Below are 19,435 nucleotides of genomic sequence, written 5' to 3' on the forward strand. Positions count from 1 at the left end.
ATGAGAGCCTTTAAAAGCGATGAAGGGAGAAGAGCCTCAGCAGTGAGCGAGGGCTGCCGCCTGCCTTCTACCTGCCGGGGCGGGGGGCCGGGGCGGTCACGGCCCACGGCGGTCACGGCCCGCGCCCCGGGGGAGGCAGCAGCAGCTGGCTGCGGGTGGGAGGCGTCTGCAGCTGGGAAACAGCAGCTCCGGTTTCTGATCGGATTTGGGGGTGGGGTGGGAGGTGTGTGGGGGAAAAGCCAAGCGATGGCTCTTCCCTTCTTTTGACAACACTCTCCCCTTCAGGACTAAGTCTGCACTGGAGGAAAATAACTGCAAGGGAGAACCACTAATTACACCTCCGTGTGGGAACTAACTCCAGGGAGCAGCGTGTGCCGCCAGCCCCGGGATATTCCCCGCCTCGACCCGAAGTGATTCCTCCTGCAACGGTTCAGTCGCCCTTGCAGTTAACAAGCGTGCAATTTGGGTTTAATGGAGCTGGGTTTATTGTTCCTCTTTGGACTTACAGTTACGTCGACTGCAGGTAATACGAATTTCTTTCTTTGCCACTTCCACGCATGCACACAAAGGCTGGGTTGGTTTTTTGTTGTTGTGTTTTGTTTTGGTTTTTTTTTTTTTCTTTCCAAAAGGCTGTAAGCCATAGCCCACTCCGATGGGTGCTAAATAATTAGAAGCCAAAGACATCACTTGACTGCACGTAGGTTTAAAACAAAAACACTCGCTAGCGATGCACCCCAAGCATGCGGCGGCCACGGGTGCACCCCACCACGCTGCAGCACATGAAAACATAACGGTGCTTCCACCAGCCCTGAAACTTTTCCAGGGCAGGCGGTGGTTCGGGTCCCGTTGCGAAGGGGGCTGTGAGGCGCTGGGGGAGGGGGAGCTCCGCGGGCGGGGGGCGCTGGGCTGGCGCAGGGGGAGCTGAGCGCTGCTCTTGCCTTCCCGCCGTGCAGGGTCCGCGCTGCCCCGGCCTCGCTCCCCGCCGCTGCCGGCCGGCGCTGAGCCGCGCTCGGCGGCGCTGGGGCGGGAGGAGCGGGAGGAGAGCGAAGCGGCGGCGGCGCCGGCCGGCGGCAGGGCCAAGGTGGACGGCGGGGCGCTGCGGAGGCGAGCCCGGCGCTGCACTTGCTACACCTACAAGGACAAGGAGTGCGTTTACTACTGCCACCTCGACATCATCTGGATCAACACCCCCGAGTGAGTGCGGGCGGGACGCGAAATGGCGGGCCGGGCTGCCGAGGGGTGCGACCCCCGGGGGGGGGGGCGGGAAGCGAGAGGGCCGTGGGGCGGCAACGGGCGGCGGGGCCCCTGCCCGCCCCTGAGGGCGAGCCCGGGGGGGCCCGTGCCGTGCCCCGCTGAGGGTGGAGCCGTCCCTCGCCGCGCTCCCCGGGTGGCTCGGGTTGGGGTGCCGGAGCCGCTCGGGGAGTGGGGCCGGCCTCGCCGCCCTCCCACCTGCCGGGGGACGCGGCGGCGCCCCGGGCAGGAGCCCGCGGGCCCGGCCGCCGCAGGAGGGGAAGGGGCCGGGGCCCACGCCCACGCAGGGACACGGCTGCCCGCCTGTGCCTCGCCGCAGGCAGCACGCGTGTACTGTGCGTTGCCCCGGTGGAACTCGTCACAGGGGACAATAGTAATTATTTTGTAGGAGAAATCTGTTTCTAATAAACCACTCATTGGGAAAGGAACACTAGTGTGTGTATGTGTGCGGCTGTACCGGTTTTGAGAAAGATTCACGTGGAAGAAAAATTTGACATTAAAATAACTCATCAAATCCTCAATATACCAGATTTAAGACATTACAAAAGAACATCTTTTACAGTCGTGTTTTATGGGAATGGTGAACTTAAGTTTTTGTTTCAGATCCTCATAAAAACAATTTTTGAGAACAACATTTTCCATGAATTGGAAATTCGGAGTTCCACACAGGTCAGTGGGGGTGGAGCATGTACGCAGAAAAGCAGGGTCTGGTACTAACAGCGCAAAATGAAAACAAATCCTCCAGGAAGAGTGACACTTTGCCTACATCCTAAAGGTTAGAGGCCTCCTTCTCCTAGACCATTGTATATATCCTGTCTCTGAGTAACTAAAACAGTCTCACGGATCTGTAAAGACTTCCACAGGATAGTAGCAACTACAGCAATGTGTTCATTAAAAAATAATCAGGAGATCAGATGAATCCAAAAATAGATTTGATGAACTTCAAGAATTAAAGATCTTGGGGCTGTATGACTGAACTACACACACCATCAAGTACTCCACTGTTCAGGAACAGTTGTGCTAACTCCGATCTGCCTTTGAGTCAACTGCAAAGCTTTTAATAAGATTAAAATAACAAAAGGAATAGAAAAATAGAAAGTAGCCATAAAATAGGTTAAGTCAAATGGGGTTTAGGGCGCTCAATTTGTAAATTTACGTGTGTGTCCTGGCTAGAGGCCATGTCTGGTGACAGGTCTTTTGAACTTCTACTAACCTGTAAGTATCATACATTCACACAAGTCATTAAATTCTTGGAGTTCCATACCAGCACTAATCCACCCCAGGATTATTTAGAATTATTTTAGCCAAATATTTATGACTCGGTATATTTAAGTCAGAGCTCACCAGTGAAAATGGGGGAACAACATTCCTTTTCCTCTACACACTGAATAAATAGAATTCTCCTAATTTTAAACAGCAAGTCCCTTCCCGCCCCCCTGCTTTTTTTTTTTTTTTTTTCTTAGGATATCCTGTTTTAAGTCTACAGGAATTGTAATTTTCGTTCCGGTGGGAAAAGTATTTAGTGTGCATTAATTCAGTGATGTGGAAAATTCTTTTCTACCTGAAAGCTTTGTGCTATGTCACCAAAGAAAGAACAAAAAATAGAGAATAGAGATATATAACATTTTCATAACACTCTAGCATCAACAATGAAGTATGTATAATAATCCAAATATTGAACAGTTGGGACTATAAGTCTCTGCTTTCTTAACTGAAGTCAACTGTACATAAAATAACAGTAAATCTCTCAGATACATAAAGTCTACTCCAACTGCCCAGTGTACAGGTTAGCCTGTAATGATTTTATGTGAGGTCTAGGAAATTGATTCTTATCACACTTAATTTTTATGCCATGTGACTGGACATTTCTATGCAAGCTACAGAATGAATATTTTAAATTTTAATATTAAATATTCACATAGAATGATACATTTTAGCTGCTGTGCTCCAGACACATGAACCTGTATAAGCTAGTAACACTGTTGGAATGAGGTTAATCAGGATGCTGGGGGCCCTCTGCGGTTGATAAATAGTGAGTGGATAATGGTGGAAGGTAGGGGAATTAGTCAGGTAGGAACTGAATTTTCTAGAATCTTTAAGTGCTCATTAGAATTGGAGAAAGGAGATCCTCTCAAAGTTGTCTGGCTGTTGTGTCTAGAGTGGTGCACTTTGGCTGGAAGAGCCAGGTGTCTGAACTGGGCTGCTTTGCTGTCCTGCTCCTCTAGCAGTTTCTTGGGACTTACCTGATATGAGCCAGCAAGATGAGCAATGAAAGGAAAAGCTTTGTTTACATGTGGGGTAAACGTACGAATCTCCCTCTAAGCTGAAAGAGTGCAGTCTTGATTTTCAAAAATCCTAGGATTGTTCCTAGGAATGGTTCTATATATGAGAGCAGAGGTAGTCACTGAAATAAGTATGTATGGAGATATTAGACATTTTGGACCATGTTCAGTGCAACAGAAGCAGGATTATGATTTCATGTCACATGTCTGAATGAACAGGCACTAATTCTGGCCTGGTGTCCTACCTGGAATGTCTCAGTAAGTCATAAGGTACTTCTGGATGTGAATGAGAGAAATCAGGACTGCTTGTGCAATTTAATATCCCAAGCCAGTTATTCTCCCTCTTTTAAATGGAACTAACCACTGGATCTGTACAGACTGGCTGTTTGTAAATGGACCTTTCACATTGCTGTTTGTATACATGTTGTTGAAAGTTTTTGTATTTACTAAAAATTTGGCTCAAGTGCAACATTGAGGACCATACACACAATGGGATGCCAGAAGGATGCTGTTAAAGATTGAAGTCTTCCTGATGTATGTTGATTCTGATCTTTTTCCTGCTTATTTTACTTATCACATCTTTTTTGGTCTTATTTCCTAGATCAAACACTACAATTGCTTTTTATTTTTTTTTCCTTTCTTATTTCCCCTGACTTATGTCCTTCACTTCATCATTTCTTTTTCCCATCACAAATTCCTTAGTATTTTATGTTTCCAGGTTATTCTCACCTCCGTACTTCAGACAAAGTTTACTTCCTCCTCTGGTTTCTTCCTCTCGCTTTTCCCAACACAAGATGCTGTTAAGCATTGTTGTAATAAATTCAAAACAAATCTTGGTCATGGCCCCTCCTCCTTTTCTGGAAAAATGGTTAAAGTTCTTATTGAAGCTATTGGAGCCCGAGTGATGGTAGAGGGTCTATTCCTATCCTTGCTGAGAAATGACTTGAATAAGCAGAGTGACAGTTGCAGAAAAGCACAAAATTGCACAATATGCAGCCTCTGACTCCCTGCAGATATTGCCAATGAAATGAGAAATTATCTCTGCACACATGTTTGAGTATTGCTTTATAGCTGTCCATGAACCACTGCTGTTAGTCCAGACCACTAAGTACACCAGTGTTACTTTGACGTAGTCTTTCATGCTGGGAACAGTGAGAGCCTTAAGTAGAAAAGAGGACAATAATGCAATTATGTGGTGTAGACGAAGGTTGCATAACAAAGATAATTAAAAGCTGGTAAATTGTTCTCACTGATAAGATTGATTACTCAGGAATTAGTTTGCCATGTATTTTTTTTGTCAAGGGATTAATTATGCTTATCTTGATCTATAGCTACAGACACATTTTAAGGAAGAAAGACTTAATTGTCTTTTAAATAGTACCCACTGATGTAATACAGCCACAACTTGATGCTTAATTCTGTAAGTTAAAGAAGAAAATATAGGCAAGACTTCTAGGTCTGCACTTCTTCAAAGGGGTCCTGTATTTCATTATGAACTGAGCTTATGCATCTGACAGCAAAACGTGGTTCAATTAATGACATTAATGTTCCTGTGTGAAGCTTTAGAGGTGCTCAGAAAGATTAGTGAAAGATTAAAAGGTGACAGCTATGAGAAAGTGACACTATCAGATACTGAAGTGGTCTTAAATTCTGAAATAAAAGTATAACGATAATTTGTGGCAATAATTCAGACACTTTCAAAGGAGAATTAGTATAGATTCACAATGGTAAAGTTATTTCCTCAAACTAAGCACCAAATATAATAATTTCTTGAAGTGTCTAAATCAAAGCAAAAGAGGTTTTTTCTAGGTGACGTGTCTTATTTCAGTATTCGCTGTTATGCTCAGGAGTAACTGAATGAAATTCTGTGACCATGTTATAAAGACCAGCTTACATGATGATCTAAGAGTTCTGTCTGCCAGTTACGTGAACTTCTGAATCAGCAGAATTGGATGGACAAAGTGAAAGGAAGAATTTGATCTAACATCTTCGTGGCTCTGATGCTCCGTACTTACACGTGTTCAGTTTCCTCAGTGGAAGGACAAGGGCATGCAATGACTTGTAGTCTGTTACTTTGCTCTGTGCAATATATCAGTAGAGGATTTGGTGAGTGTTTCACAGTGTGTGGTCACATGGTGACACTGCAAGGATGTGGTGTTTTGTCACTTTAACAAAGAAAAAATTTGTTTCTGTAACATATGCAAGTCAGATATTCCTAAGTGGCCATCAAAATTTAGCACTAGGTTGACTGCAGTTAGTTCCCCTGTAGCAATCTGTTTTCCTGACCTAATGTGACCACCTGTTGGGGCGAGTAAGGCTTTTCATACACTTTCATTTTTATGGTCTTTCCTGAAAGTGCTGACAAATGTGTCTGTTAGGGGTCCAGAACTTGTCAGGAGATAGACAGACAACTGCAGATGATTCCACATACAGTCAGCTCTCTGACAGTTACAGGTTAATGATACTTGCTTCCTACTGGCTTAGGTCACCACCAGAAAGTCAATCAGAATGGAAACATTTTGTACCCTATCATCGCTTCACTCACAGTTTTGCTCATATATAGAAAGTAAGTGATGTCTTGGGATGTTGTTACAAAAGAGAAGACTTAAGAAAACCAGCTGGATACTCTTGTTGTAACTATGGTCTGCTGGCTAACTTATCCTTCATAACATCTTTTCATTACCTGCTTTTCATTGATGATTAAATTCTGTTGAACAGAAGCCTACATAACATAATTTAAAATGCTTTTCATCCTTATGGCTATTAAGTGGTATTATAAAGTATTACAGTTACCCCATTTTTTGAGAATTATCTTCAGTATTAGATAAATGTAGATGATGTCCTGTATATCACTAGAAATAAAAGTACATAGCTAAAGATCTCTTGTTCAGCAAAACATTTAAGCATGTGCTTATAGTCTTAATAGATCAGACTGAAAATACCTGCTAGCCAAAGGCATGATGATAAAACTGGCTGCCAGCCAGGCAGTTCAAATAAGGAAGCTGATCTGTCTGTTAAACAGTGCGCGTGGTTAACCAGCAGAACCAAGCGCCAAAAGTGAAGTGATGAATCTACTGTTGAGTTGATTTTATTTTTCTGAATGAAGTTTTCCATGCATTTTGCAGCGTTTACTATCCACATGTTCACTGAAATCTGTGTGCACTGTATGTCCTAATGTAGCCTGAATGTTGAAGGATAAAAAGAAAAATCTTAACAAGCTAGCAAATATTGAGATAACTAAAGCTATGGAATCTGTGGTCATCCTCACTGGTAGGAAAAATACCAAGCATGAAGCAGATGATCTTCCTTACCTCCATTAACTCCTTTTAACTTTTTCCATTTTTTTTTTTACTTATACATTTTTGTGAAAATCTAAATGACACACTGTAAATATCTCTAATCCTAAAAATAGGAGTATGTTTGGTGTTAAAAAGCTGCACAAATCTTCCCATCAAAGGGAGAGTATTTCAGATAGATTTACTGAACACAGTAATAGGCTTCTGCTGTTACTGTTACGTTTTACCATGGACAAATTGATTTGATTTTTAGGCTTGTTATTTTTCTTGCATACTTAAATTGTGTACTGACTTCACATATTCAGTGTCTCACTGAAACATGCACAGCTTGTATGCCCTCCGCAGTCTAAAAGTAGACTATATCCTCTTAGTATTTCTGTAAAGCTTATTTATAGTACTCACAGTATTGATCTTTTAACAGCAGTATTCTCAAAAAGGCTTGAAATTATTTGGCTCTGCAGACTAAAATCCCATGTCACTGCAGGAGCTGGCCCTGCAGAAGATGGGGTCAGGGATGAGACACACTAGTAGCTAGTGCCTTGAAATTTCACTACTGCTGCTGGTTTTGGTCTAATTCTAAGAATAAACAGTCTCCAGGGCTGTCAAACCACAGTCACTTTCATCAGTCTTAAATTCTAACACCATGTGTTCATTTCCCTCCAGGTTTTTGTTGTAATTGTTTTTAAACCAGCAGTGGATTTTGAACTACACACATTGTGGAGAGTGGTAGAAACATGCATTAGAGTGTGTTCTTTGTGTGCACTGGTATGGTGGCTTCAGAAGCTAGCAATAAGTACTCTGAATTTTAGTTTGAAAAAGCTACCATTTGACATTTAATTTGATTGTTTTCATCTATATTTTCTAGCTGCTCTGCCTTTTGGGATTTACCTCAGTGTATTTGTGTTAGAACCAGCCCACTTACTAACAATACTCCCTGCCAGAGGAAGAAAAAGGAATAAGGGGAGTTTGGGCCTCACAGACAGAAAGTGCTGCACAGGATTTAATTTCTTTAAACTAACAATCATATATCTTGCCACAAAAGTGGGAGCAGATTAGGATTTGTATGAGGTACTGAAGGATATGAGCAGTGTTGTTTTGAGAGAGGTATTTCTGCCAAACAAGGGCTCAGTTTATTAGGTTAGGTAAGCTCTATCCAGCCTCTCTGGGTATTTGGGGTTTTAATGGAAAAATACACCGTCACCACCACCACCACTTGCTTCATATTGCTTACCTCAAGAAATGTACTCCAGCTTTTCACTCAACAGCTCAGATATTTTTCTGATCATACTTGGAACAGAAAACAGGTAACAGCAAAACATGACAGCAAAAGGAGGAGGATGACTAGTGATAAAAACCCTTCAGATTCTCTCTCTGTACTTAACTTGGGTACCAAGAAGTCCCAGTAGGAGGGAAATTAACTCATGTAGTCAGTGAAACTAGATGATGAAGCAGATGTGTGCAATCTTTAGTTTATTATCCAAGTTAGTTATAACTAATTAACTCTAAATGACTTGAGGTCCTCACAAATTAAAGAGTAAGATTGAAAATAAAAAAAAGAAGGTTAAATCAAATGAGCAAGATTATGGAGGTACATCTTTCTGGGTAACAGTAGCCTATTAAGTATCTAGGATCACTGACTACTACTAAATTGAGGATGTGGAAAATAAATGTGTGGCTATAAAGGGTAAAAGTTTGTTTCCTTTTAAAATAATTTTAATTGCAAAAAGCTACTTGGAAAAATACAGCTTCTGTGAAGGGAGCATGTGGCTAGGATGACAGAAGACCAACAAGTCTGGCACTTCTTTGAGGAAGGTGTTTTACTTCTTAAATGGTGATGGTGAGAATGAGGAGGAAGGGATAATATGGGAGGTACACCTACTGCGAACTACTCTTAAAAAATATGCCTGTTACAGCAAGAATTGGAGCCAACTTTCAGAGCAGCCAATGAGCTCTTCATCTACAGACCTAAAAAATACTAATGCAGTATCTTTATATGAAAGTAAACACAGAAATATCTGTTATTTCCCCCAAGCATCTTTCATTCTGGAGACACTTTGTTTCACTTGGAGGATGTTAAATTTTGCTTCCTTTCAACCTTCTTTGTTCTCAGTGGTCCTTACAGGGATCTCATACATTTTAAGATTGTCTGAAAACACTGTAGACTGCTGGGAGCTTTGCTGGCTTGGATGCATGCCAGAAAATATATTGCTGAATACTGAAATCACAGCATCTAAGATGGTTGCTGCAACCCTCTCATCCCTTTGTTTTGTCGGAAACTCTCAAGTGCCCTGGAGGTATCTACTGTGTTTAAGTTGCTGGGAAAGTAGAAAATAATAGCAGCTCGTAGGTCAATTTTAACATAGCATGAGAAACTCAGACATATGTTATAAAAATTGAAATAATCCAATTGGATTTGTCTGCCTGAATTCTGAACTATAGTATAAATTCACTATAGTATAAATGAAGGACAGCAGGTCTCGGGCAAATCATACTTCCTAGTTAGACTTGAAGGCAGTAGTGATTTCTGTGGGAAATGTTCACTGATATCACTGGTTCAGAATGGGTGTTTCACTATTACTCAGTACTTCTTGTCTTTTTCAACAAACAAATGCCTATTTATGTTAATTTAATGGCAAAAACTTGCTTCAAGAGCTAGCTGACTTTTAGGAGGACAGCTTTTATGATTACATTTGTGGACACATAGTACAGAAATAATTATGTTATTTCAGCATCTGAGTATCCAGTCTGCAGATACACACTTTTTTTCTTTTAAAATTCCATTGCAGAAATCAGAAGTATGTTTCAAGTGACAAGAGCACACTGTGCTTTGATAAGCTTTGTGCTGCTCCATATGATACATGGAATTGTCTTCAGGTAACAGATCTGTTGCACTGACTAACCATAATTTCATCATATGGAAAACTCCAGGTACTGTAGAGTTGTGTTAGCATCTTCCTTTTTTGCATACAGAATAAAGAACAAATAGCTTATACTGAAGAATAAACTATTTCCTTAAACTCAGACCTTCTGTAATTTAGAAAGTGCTTTAAAACTCAGCATGCAGACTTTTATGCACCCACTCCCTGCCTGCAGTAATCATACTGGTAATGGAATTCTACGAAAGAGGGTCACTTCCACGTAAATCTCAGGTTTGTATATTGCTACACAAATACCAGTTCAAAGTAGTACCTTGGAAAATGATCCAGAACCTATGCTGATCCATAATTGCATAGGTTTGCTTGTTCTCCACTTTGTAGAGAGGCAAGGCATAAATGACACACAGTACACATTAGTTCTTAAATATGTGAAAACACATCTCACTGCTTCAGGGAAATTTTGTTCTCCTAAAGGAAGAAATGATGCATACTGAGTTAAAGGTCAGAAATTAAAAATTTCTTGTGAAATGTGAATGTTAAAATATTTTAAAAATCTGTGGATTTTGCATAGAAATTTCCAAAAAGTTTGTAAATTACTCTTAGCCAGTACTCTGGCCAGGGACCTGGTCGCAGGGAACACAGTGAAAGGGAGCTGGTTGTTCAGGAGACCCAGAAGCCAGGCAGATACCTAGCCAACAAATCTGCCTCTGCCTAGTTCAGCTATGCCTCATCTTCCCTGGCAAGACACAAACTGCCCTGTATATATTAGTCAGCAAACTTTGACTAAAGAAAACACATGCCTCAACTGAAATGGAAAGCAAAGAGACTTCTTAGCAAAACAAATGCATGGTGACAATTATGTGTTGACAATAATTCCCATTCAGCATGTAGAAATTGTGATTCTACTCACCTCATTTTGAACCTGAGCATTGTAGCATCATTAGAAAAACAAACAAACAAACAAAAAACCCCAAACAAAACAACAACAATAACAAAAAAACAACAACAAAAACAAACCAAACAAAAACCCAAACCACCAGCATTTTTTAATCACATGTAACAATCTAAGATTAAGCATGCTGCTAGGCAAATGCTTCCGATACTTGTTCAACTTAATCTCTTTGGCATCTCCTCTCACTTCTGAAGTGCTGAGAAAGAGGCATGAACTAACTTGAAATACTAACATTTTCAGCTGCTGGAATGATAACCATACATGTACTAACACTTGCTTAACTGTTGTGATTTATGAGTTGCATCAGAATAAAGCAAAGGCAAGAAAAATCTCTATTTTTTAGTTCTTTCTGAATACTGTTGGAAAGACTCTGGGTTGCTATTGAAGGTTATGTGTTTTGGATTTGAATTTTTGGATTGGAAATCAAAACAAGGTATATTTGGTGAATTATTATATTACCATCTCTGGCAAATCTGCACATCAGCTTACATAAAAATTTTTGCTTGGGTGTTCTAGTTAAAATTCTTAGACTTGAAAATATCATTGTATTGGCATGTATTTGTATTTCTGGACCACTGAGAATGAAGTGGCCTTGAATACATTTTCCAAGCTATGAAGAATACTGTTATAGGCATTATAAGTTTCACAGAACATAAGGCACTTCATTAGAAAGATCAGAAGCAGTATCTAAAATGTCACTCTCCTCCTTTGCTTTGGGCTGTGATTCATGGTTCTTACCACTTGTAATTGCACTGTATTCTCCATCCCTGCCTGTTTGCTGGAATTTACTGTCTCTTAGGAAAGAGAGCAGACTGGTAATGGCCCGTTTCTCAATCACTGCTGTTCACATACTGATGTATTAAGACAAAATTAAAGTTGATGACAATTCTAGTTGGTCCATTAAGTTACAAACTGCAGCAACTAAGGAATAAAACACATGCCCTTCTTCCTCTCTGGCTATTCAGGCAGAACCTCTGATACAGGGCAAACTGTGGCTCAGTCTCAGAGATTCTGATTTAGTGAATTAGAGTAAGAAAAAACAGTGTTGTATTTTGGAAAAGTGAACTTTTTAACAAGGAACCATTTTAAATAATGAGAATAACATACTACAGTGTTTTATGTCTTGTTAGCACAATGTGGGATGACATCTGCAAAAGCTGTAAAAAGCTTCTTTATCCCCTGACAAGCTATCTGCCATGAAATAGTGGTTTCATGTTTGGCTAGGCTAAGGAAAAGTCATCTTTTCATTTCAGCCCAAATCTGAGCAGGAAGTTGAATAACAGAATTTTACCAGACTGTTTTCACAGAGGGTTCATCACTTTCAAAAATACAGGAACTTCCTCCTGTTCCTGTCTCTAAATACCAGTCATTACTTCATTGAAAGCATGAATGTATAAAAAATATGACCACACAGCAATTATTTACAGAATCATAGAATTGTTTGGGTTGGAAATGATCTTTAAAAGTCATCTAGTCCAACCCCAACTCATGTCAGAAGCTACTTATATTAGCCATTTAGCATTCATTATTCTAAAGTAGATGGCAGTATAGAATTATTAATACTCTTCAATTATAAAATGGGACTCACCTCTAATACTGAAGACAACAAAAAGCTTTTTAAATGACTGTTTGGGAAGGGGGCCCAAAATCAAGTCTGAAAGTCTTTTAAAACTAATAGGAATATTCTTGGTCTCTCCCAGTGTCTAGGCATAGCCATAGAATGAAGGAAATAGTTAAAATATGCAACAGTTTCTGCATATAAGTAAGGCAGACCATTATCTGCTAGAGAAAGACCATCTCATGGCCTCTGACAAACAAAAATACTGCTTGTGATTTTCTATCTTTCAGTATGACTTTATGATAAACCTATATGTGATAGGTGTGCTCTGGTTCAGGCTGTGAAAGATGAGATGCACTGTTAAAAGTTCATATGTATTTTAAGTGTAGAGGTTTGAATAAATGATTTGCATCAACTGTACTGATGTTACAACAAAAATTATTGAAGAGATTAGGAAAATAATGTTTCTGAACCTTTCAGCCCACCATGAGTGTGGGGAAAATGGAAAATTTGCAGCTTTCCAATTAATAGCCTAATGTTGTTTTTATGAAAGCAAATGAAAGAAGTACAACTATGTGAAGTTAGTGGTTACAGACTGATTATTCAGGCTTTGTGCTGTAACCTTTCTGTAACCCTTCTAGATCTAGTCTTACTTCCTCTCCCCTGAATTAAAGAACAAAGCATGCCAGACTGCTGGGAAATGAAGAGAACTACCTCTTGCTATTTCTTGGTGTGCTACGGTATGGAATATGATCTCTTGTAGAAAAGTAGTAGTAGATATATACAAGGAAGATTATCTAGCTGTTTCTCATATTTGTAACTCCATGGCTCATGTTCCAAACATGACGCAGTAGATAAATCATGCTGACAGTTTTCTCCATTTCTGAATGATAAAATTAATTGCAAATAAGGCTCTGAATCATGAAGATGACAACAATGACATGATGTTACTTATCTGTGGAAATCAGAACAGTTCCTTTGTCACTTCATAGCAGCTACGGCACTGAACATAAATTTTGTGCATTTGTGGTGGGTAACCAACACAATTGGTGGGACTGAATGAGATGCATCCACAGGTCTTGAGGGAACTGGTGGATGAAGGGGCTGAGCCACTATCCATCATATTTGAGAAGTCATGGCAGTCTGGTGAAGTTCCCCCTGACTGGAAAAGAGGAAACACAACCCCCATTTTTAAAAAGGGAAAAAAGGAAGATGCAGGGACCTACGGGCCAGTAAATGTCACCTCTCTGCCTGGTGACAACATGGAAGTGGATCCTCCTGGAAACTCTGCTAGAGCACATGGAAAATAAGGAGGTGATGTGTGACACCCAACATAGCTTCACGAAGGGCAAATCATGCCTGATAAATTCGGTGGCTTTCTACAATGGGGTTACAGCGCTGCTGGATAAGGGAAGAGTAACTGACATCTGCCTGGACTTGTGCAAAGTGTTTGACACTGTCCCACATGGCATCATTGTCTCTAAATTGGAGAGACATGGATTTGATGGATGGACCACTCGGTGGATAAGGAATTGGCTGGATGGTCACACTCAAAGAGTTGTGGTCAATGGGTCAGTGTCCAAGTGGAGAGCAGTGACGAGTGCCATTCCCCAAGGATTGGTGTTGGGCCCGGTGCTGCCAACATCTTGGTTGGAGACATGGACAGTGGGATTGAGCGCACCCTCAGCACGTTCACTGATGACACCGAGCTGTGTGTTGCAGTGACACGCTGGAGGGCAGGGATGCCATCCAGAGGGACCTGGGCAGGCTGGAGAGGTGGGCCCGTGCAAACCTCATGAAGTTCAACAAGGCCAAGTGCAAGGTCCTGCCCATGGGTCAGGGCAATCCCAAACACAAATCCAGGCTGGGCAAGGAGTGGATTGAGAGCAGCCCTGTAGAGAAGGACTTGGGGCTATTAGTGGATGGAAAACTGACCATGAGCCAGAAACGTGTGCTTGCAGCCCAGAAAGCCAACTGTGTCCTGGACTGCATCAAGAGAAATGTGGCCAGCAGGGCGAGGGAGGGGATTCTCCCCCTCTGCTCCGCTCTGGGGAGACCCCCCTGCAGTGCTGGGGCCAGCTCGGGGGCCCCCAACAGCAGAAGGACACGGAGCTGCTCGAGCGGGGACAGAGGAGGCCACGGAGATGATGGGGGGGCTGGAGCAGCTCCCCTGGGAGGCCGGGCTGAGAGAGTTAGGGGGGTTCAGCCTGGAGAAGAGAAGGCTCCGGGGAGCCCTTCGAGCGGCCTCCCAGGGCTTAAAGGGGGGACAGGAGAGGTGGGGAGGGACTCTGGGTCAGGAAGTGCAGGGACAGGACAAGGGGTAACAGTTTTAAACTGAAAGAGGGTAGATTTAGATTAGATAGAAGAAAAAAATTCTTCCCTGTGTGGGTGGTGAGACACTGGCACAGGTTGCCCAGAGAAGCTGTGGCTGCCCCCTCCCTGGAAGGTTGGATGGGGCTTGGAGCAACCTGGGCTAGTGGAAGGTGTCCCTGCCTGTGGCGGGGGGGATGGGACCAGATGTTCTTTAAGGTCTGTTCCAACCAAAACAATTCTACAGTTCTATGACAAAATGAATAAGCAGAAAAATAGGCAATAACCTGGGGATATATTTGTATCAGCTGTTAGGTAATCAGAATTTTTTTAGGTAGCTAGTGTAGTTGTCAATTAATTCTGCCAGTTAAGCTGATTGTCTGCTGCTTTATAACTTCATGAAACCTTGAGTTGACTGAGCAGAAGTTGTGATTTGTTACAGGGAGAACTTCTAACATAAGCATAGAGTTTGATTTTTGTGCCGCTATTTATTGCTTTGCATCAATAGATCAATTTTCTAAAAGAGTAAAAATAGGGAATATAATTTTAGTTGGCTCCTAAAATATATAGTATTTGTGATTCTCACAACAGGAGGACTGTGCCATATGGGCTGTCTAACTACAGAGGCAGTTTTAGAGGCAAAAGGTCTACAGGCCAGATTCAAAGCACTTTCCAGTCTTCATTTCGGTGTTCTTGTTTGGATGTTCATGACAACCAGTGTGTGCAGTTTTGCAGAAGACTGCGAGACAGCATAAGGTGAGTGTCTTTCCTTAATATTGCAAACTGTCTACATGATTTGACTATTTCATGGAGATACATTAGTCAATTTGCATGTATCAAAAGAAACTGATTAACAAATACATTATTTTCACATAAAATTCTCATATCCAGTTGTGGTGGGTTAATCCTGGCCAGCAGCCAAGCAGTTACATAGCTGCTTGATCACTTCCCCCGTAAGTAGGATGGGGGAGTGAACAGGAATAAAAGCTAGAAAAGTCATATGTCACAATCAAGAGAGTTTAATAGGTGAGGGAAAGAAGCCAGACCAAGTACAGTACTGCTCTGAATTTTCTTTAGGCTGTTTCCTTTTATTATATGTTTCTGAAACAGCAGTTCTCCTGTCCGGGTAGGGGCTTGCTTAATATTGCATTATTTCAGAATGTTTTATCTAGTCTAATGAAGAATATGATGTTGTCATTTTATGAATGGCTCTGTAAGGGCAATTAATGGAACACAAACTTAGAAAATCTCTCTTCCCCAGACATCATGGGTCAGTGAAGAAGACAGAGGAGAAAGACCAATGCAGGGAAGAGGAACACACTTTCATTCAGTAGCACAGAGAGTTCGGAGGATTCTGAACAGTCAGGTATGCCACAGATGTTTACTGTTAAAAAGAAATATTATTTTTTCATAAATTTTCTTTGTATTTGCAGAACTCTAAATTCTTTCAACTGAAGATTATCACTTTTTGCTAAACAAGGGCAGAATTTGGACCATGGTTTTTTTTTTTTTTAATTTATTTTTTAAAATAACTTTTAGTGTATACAGAACTACTACAACCTTCCTCATGCTGATATAGCTCCTTCAAAAGTTGGACTCTTTGGCTATGAGCCAATACATATTTTGGCAACAGTCCTCCCTTTTTTCTTTTTTTTTTTTTTTTAGGGCAAGAGCTGTTCCTGTCTATCATCTTTTTGCTCATTTAGCACTGCAACAACTTAAGCTACATGTCCTAGTGCAGTGCTTCAGTAAAACTGAAATTGTTAAGGTAAAGAAATTGAACAAACTTTGTGGAAAAAGTACTTGGAGGGAAAAATAAATCTACTTTAGATGCCAGATATAAAGAGGTTAATTTGACCTACTAGCCAGTTCCAAAAAGTTCCAGTTCTAAATCTACCCTTAATGCTATTGCTACATACAAAATTCAAAATGATGGCAGGATAAGCAAATACTTGTAGTTCTGGGTAAAATGAAGCAGCCATTAGAAATAAAAAAACAACCAACCAAAAAACAATGAAGTAGCACCATTACCCCAAGTTTTTAGCTATGAAGGGGAGCACTTGGATTGGAAGTCCCCAAGCTGAATTTATTGCTATGATTATTTGATCAGAGATAATTAGACAGCTGGGTGGCATTCACTCTGTGTATACATAATCAAGGAGAGGAACCCTAGTTCTATCACGTAATAGTGAGTTCTGAATAATTAAGCAGTTTCGTTTGTTTTTTTTTTTTTTTTTTTAAAGCTTTAACATTTATTTGCTGAAGCTCAGAAGCAAGAACTCAAACTACAACTCTCCCTTGAGATGGACAAACTTGATGCTTCAGTCTGATGCCAGTTGAAAATTCAGCAGTATGCAACACTTGCATTTCAGCAATGCCACTTTGAGGGCATGTGAACCTGTATGAAGAAGCTTTCTCCCATGCTTCCCTTGCGAGAGTCTCAGTAAAGGATAATCTTTATTATGTAACCTGGCAGGGAATCTATCACTTGAAGAAAAATTCAAAGGCAGATCCAAACTTCAGCAACACAAAGTTTCAGGAAATGTTTTTCCTATGTGATTTTAAAAAGTACAGTAGAAACTGTTCCACTTACCGCTTGCTGTATGTCTGAAGAATCCATCCACAGCTTCATGCAGGCAACTGTAATTGGAGAAGGTGATGAGTTAGATTGCCTATACATGAGTTCTCATTAAGAATAAACCGATACAAAGTATTTCTCTTATTAATGTATGCAAGCCTGAATCATCATATTGTAACTTTGTGGCAGATGTTTAAATGACAGTATCTATGCAGAATAAATATGAATGGCTAATATAAATATTATTATAAACTATAGCAAGTTAAGAATATACATTGAATAATCAATAGATTACCTAATTTAGGCACAAATTATTCCTGCACTTCAAAGTTCCATTCAAAAACACGTAGTGATTATTTCAGGATGCACTGTAGTTGATGAAGAGAACTCCAATTACCCGTCCCAATTAATTTCCTAAAGATGAATGGGTAGGACTGTGGAACTCCAAATGAAACTTCATACAGTCAGAGTAACTTACTGTACTAGAACCTTTCCTGTTCTAAACCCCTACATACGTTATCATCCACAGTACACACATTTGTCTTTGCTAGTACTATAAACCACATTTTTATCTCTTCATTGAAACATCATCACTGAATAACTTGGAAACTTGGCCATCAGGATTATGCCCAACCCTGGACATTCTTCAATGTAAATGATTTCTTCAGAAATTACGGACTTTTTTTTTGATAAGAAGATAAAGAGTTAGCTCGGGGAAAAAAGAATAACTTTTGCAAATCCTGTTCTATTATTTAAAAAGAAAGAGAGAAAATCCCTTACTTGTGACATTACAGATTTTTTTTTTTGTTTGACTGACCTTCACGCAGACTTTCCCCAGGGCACACAGATTAAACTATTACCCGATGACACTGAGTTATATTTTATCAGAAGAAAGATTGAGACCAAAAGAAAAACAAAAAGAAATTAACAGTAAAAATGGTTATAGAGGCTTACAGTGGTGGTAATAGACTTTGTTTGAAACAAGAAAGGGAGGTTTTTGCCAAAATATATATGATATATTTTATATATGTGGATATATTTCATAAATAAATTATTACAGTTATAAAATTAAATCTATGTTTCAGTTATTGCATTTGTATCAGTTTCTTACTTGCTGTACAAATGATTTTGTACATTTACAGAAAATAGATTATTTATTGTGTAAAAATACATAATATTTTCCCATAATGTTAAAAAGACACTGTATAGTTTTTGATTTTTTTAAAAATAATCAAGCTTTGTTATGGAGAATGCTTAATGTTCATTTATAACCACCAGTTGTAATTTTTTTTCCCCTGAATGCATACACCCAGGTCATACAAAACTTGCCTTCTTCAAGAGATTGATAGGTCTCCTAACAGTTTGAGAATCCAGTATGAAAACATAGTAAAAATTTATTTCAAAATAATTATGCATAAAAAGTTACATTACAATTTTGTGTCCATTTTGCTTTAAATGTAACCCTCATCTGGCCTAATTTGTAACCTGGGATAAATGAGGAGGTATTGGTCATTTGGACTAAGTTCTTATTGTGAACAGTGTTCACTGACTTCAGCTTCAGGCATTGCATTATTTATTTTTCCTGGAATTGCAAACACGTCCAAGTGCTAACAAGGCTGTCAGTGCCTCCTCAACTGATACAATTCAGCTTTTAAATGAACTGCTCACTCTATGTTTGGGCTTCTACTGTCTTCCCCTATGTGAACTGAATTTAAATGTTGAAGATGGAATCACACCTTCCCCAGTCCCACATGCTCTTGCTCTATTTTAAAAGTTCACAGGAAAAAAAAATTGGGTTCTTTCTTTGGCATGCAGGTAGATTTTTGCCCTTGAGTAGTGGACTACAGATGTTATTGTTGTGCTTTTTCCTCAAGAAAGAACAGTCCAACTTCTGTGTGAATTCCACCTTCAAGTAGTTTGGTTTTGGGATTCTGCACAGTAGCTGAAAACTTTGTGCCAATGTACTACTAGCAGTTAATGTAAAAATCAGTCTATCATGAATACAGCAAAAGAAAGAAAATGAGAAATAACAGTTATATCAAACCCAGAAGAAGGAAAATCTAAAGTTTACTGTAAGTATCTCCAAATAAATCTATAAACCACAGCATATACCTGAAAATTATCTCTCTTGGGTTCAGGAGTCAAACTACCATTATTCTATATGGGAATAGTTAACCAACACGAGATTGTTTTTACCTAATTTCATATATTTATAGAAAATGTCACCATTAATATTCCTCAGCTCTTAGGGACTCAGTTTATCTATTTTGTAACTAGAAGATGTTAAGCCAATTTGAAACTAATTCTTTAAAAATTATAAACTAATTTCATA

General features: G+C 40.1%; 1 protein-coding gene across 1 annotated transcript; it reads left to right on the top strand.

Annotated features, from left to right (window-relative positions):
* The first annotated feature begins 19 nt into the window (after positions 1-19).
* On the top strand, positions 20-18,165 carry EDN3 (endothelin 3). The gene is made up of 6 exons (XM_033010375.2): positions 20-155; positions 286-523; positions 954-1,194; positions 15,117-15,281; positions 15,787-15,891; positions 16,769-18,165. The coding sequence occupies exons 2-5, from the start codon at positions 472-474 to the stop codon at positions 15,857-15,859; spliced, it is 531 nt and encodes a 176-aa protein (XP_032866266.2). The 5' UTR covers positions 20-155; positions 286-471; the 3' UTR covers positions 15,860-15,891; positions 16,769-18,165.
* Positions 18,166-19,435: the final 1,270 nt, after the last annotated feature.

This window comes from Tyto alba, unplaced genomic scaffold (genome assembly GCF_018691265.1).
Source record: "Tyto alba isolate M040663 unplaced genomic scaffold, T.alba_DEE_v4.0 Super-Scaffold_33, whole genome shotgun sequence".
Lineage (NCBI taxonomy): Eukaryota > Metazoa > Chordata > Aves > Strigiformes > Tytonidae > Tyto > Tyto alba.

Bases quoted from the DNA above. Each gene is read 5' to 3' on its own strand.
- EDN3 (XM_033010375.2), top strand. From the start codon at position 472: ATGGAGCTGGGTTTATTGTTCCTCTTTGGACTTACAGTTACGTCGACT. The intron at 524-953 runs GTAATACGAATT...CCCGCCGTGCAG, and splicing joins TACAGTTACGTCGACTGCAG to GGTCCGCGCTGCCCCGGCCT. The intron at 1,195-15,116 runs GTGAGTGCGGGC...TTCTCACAACAG, and splicing joins ATCTGGATCAACACCCCCGA to GAGGACTGTGCCATATGGGC.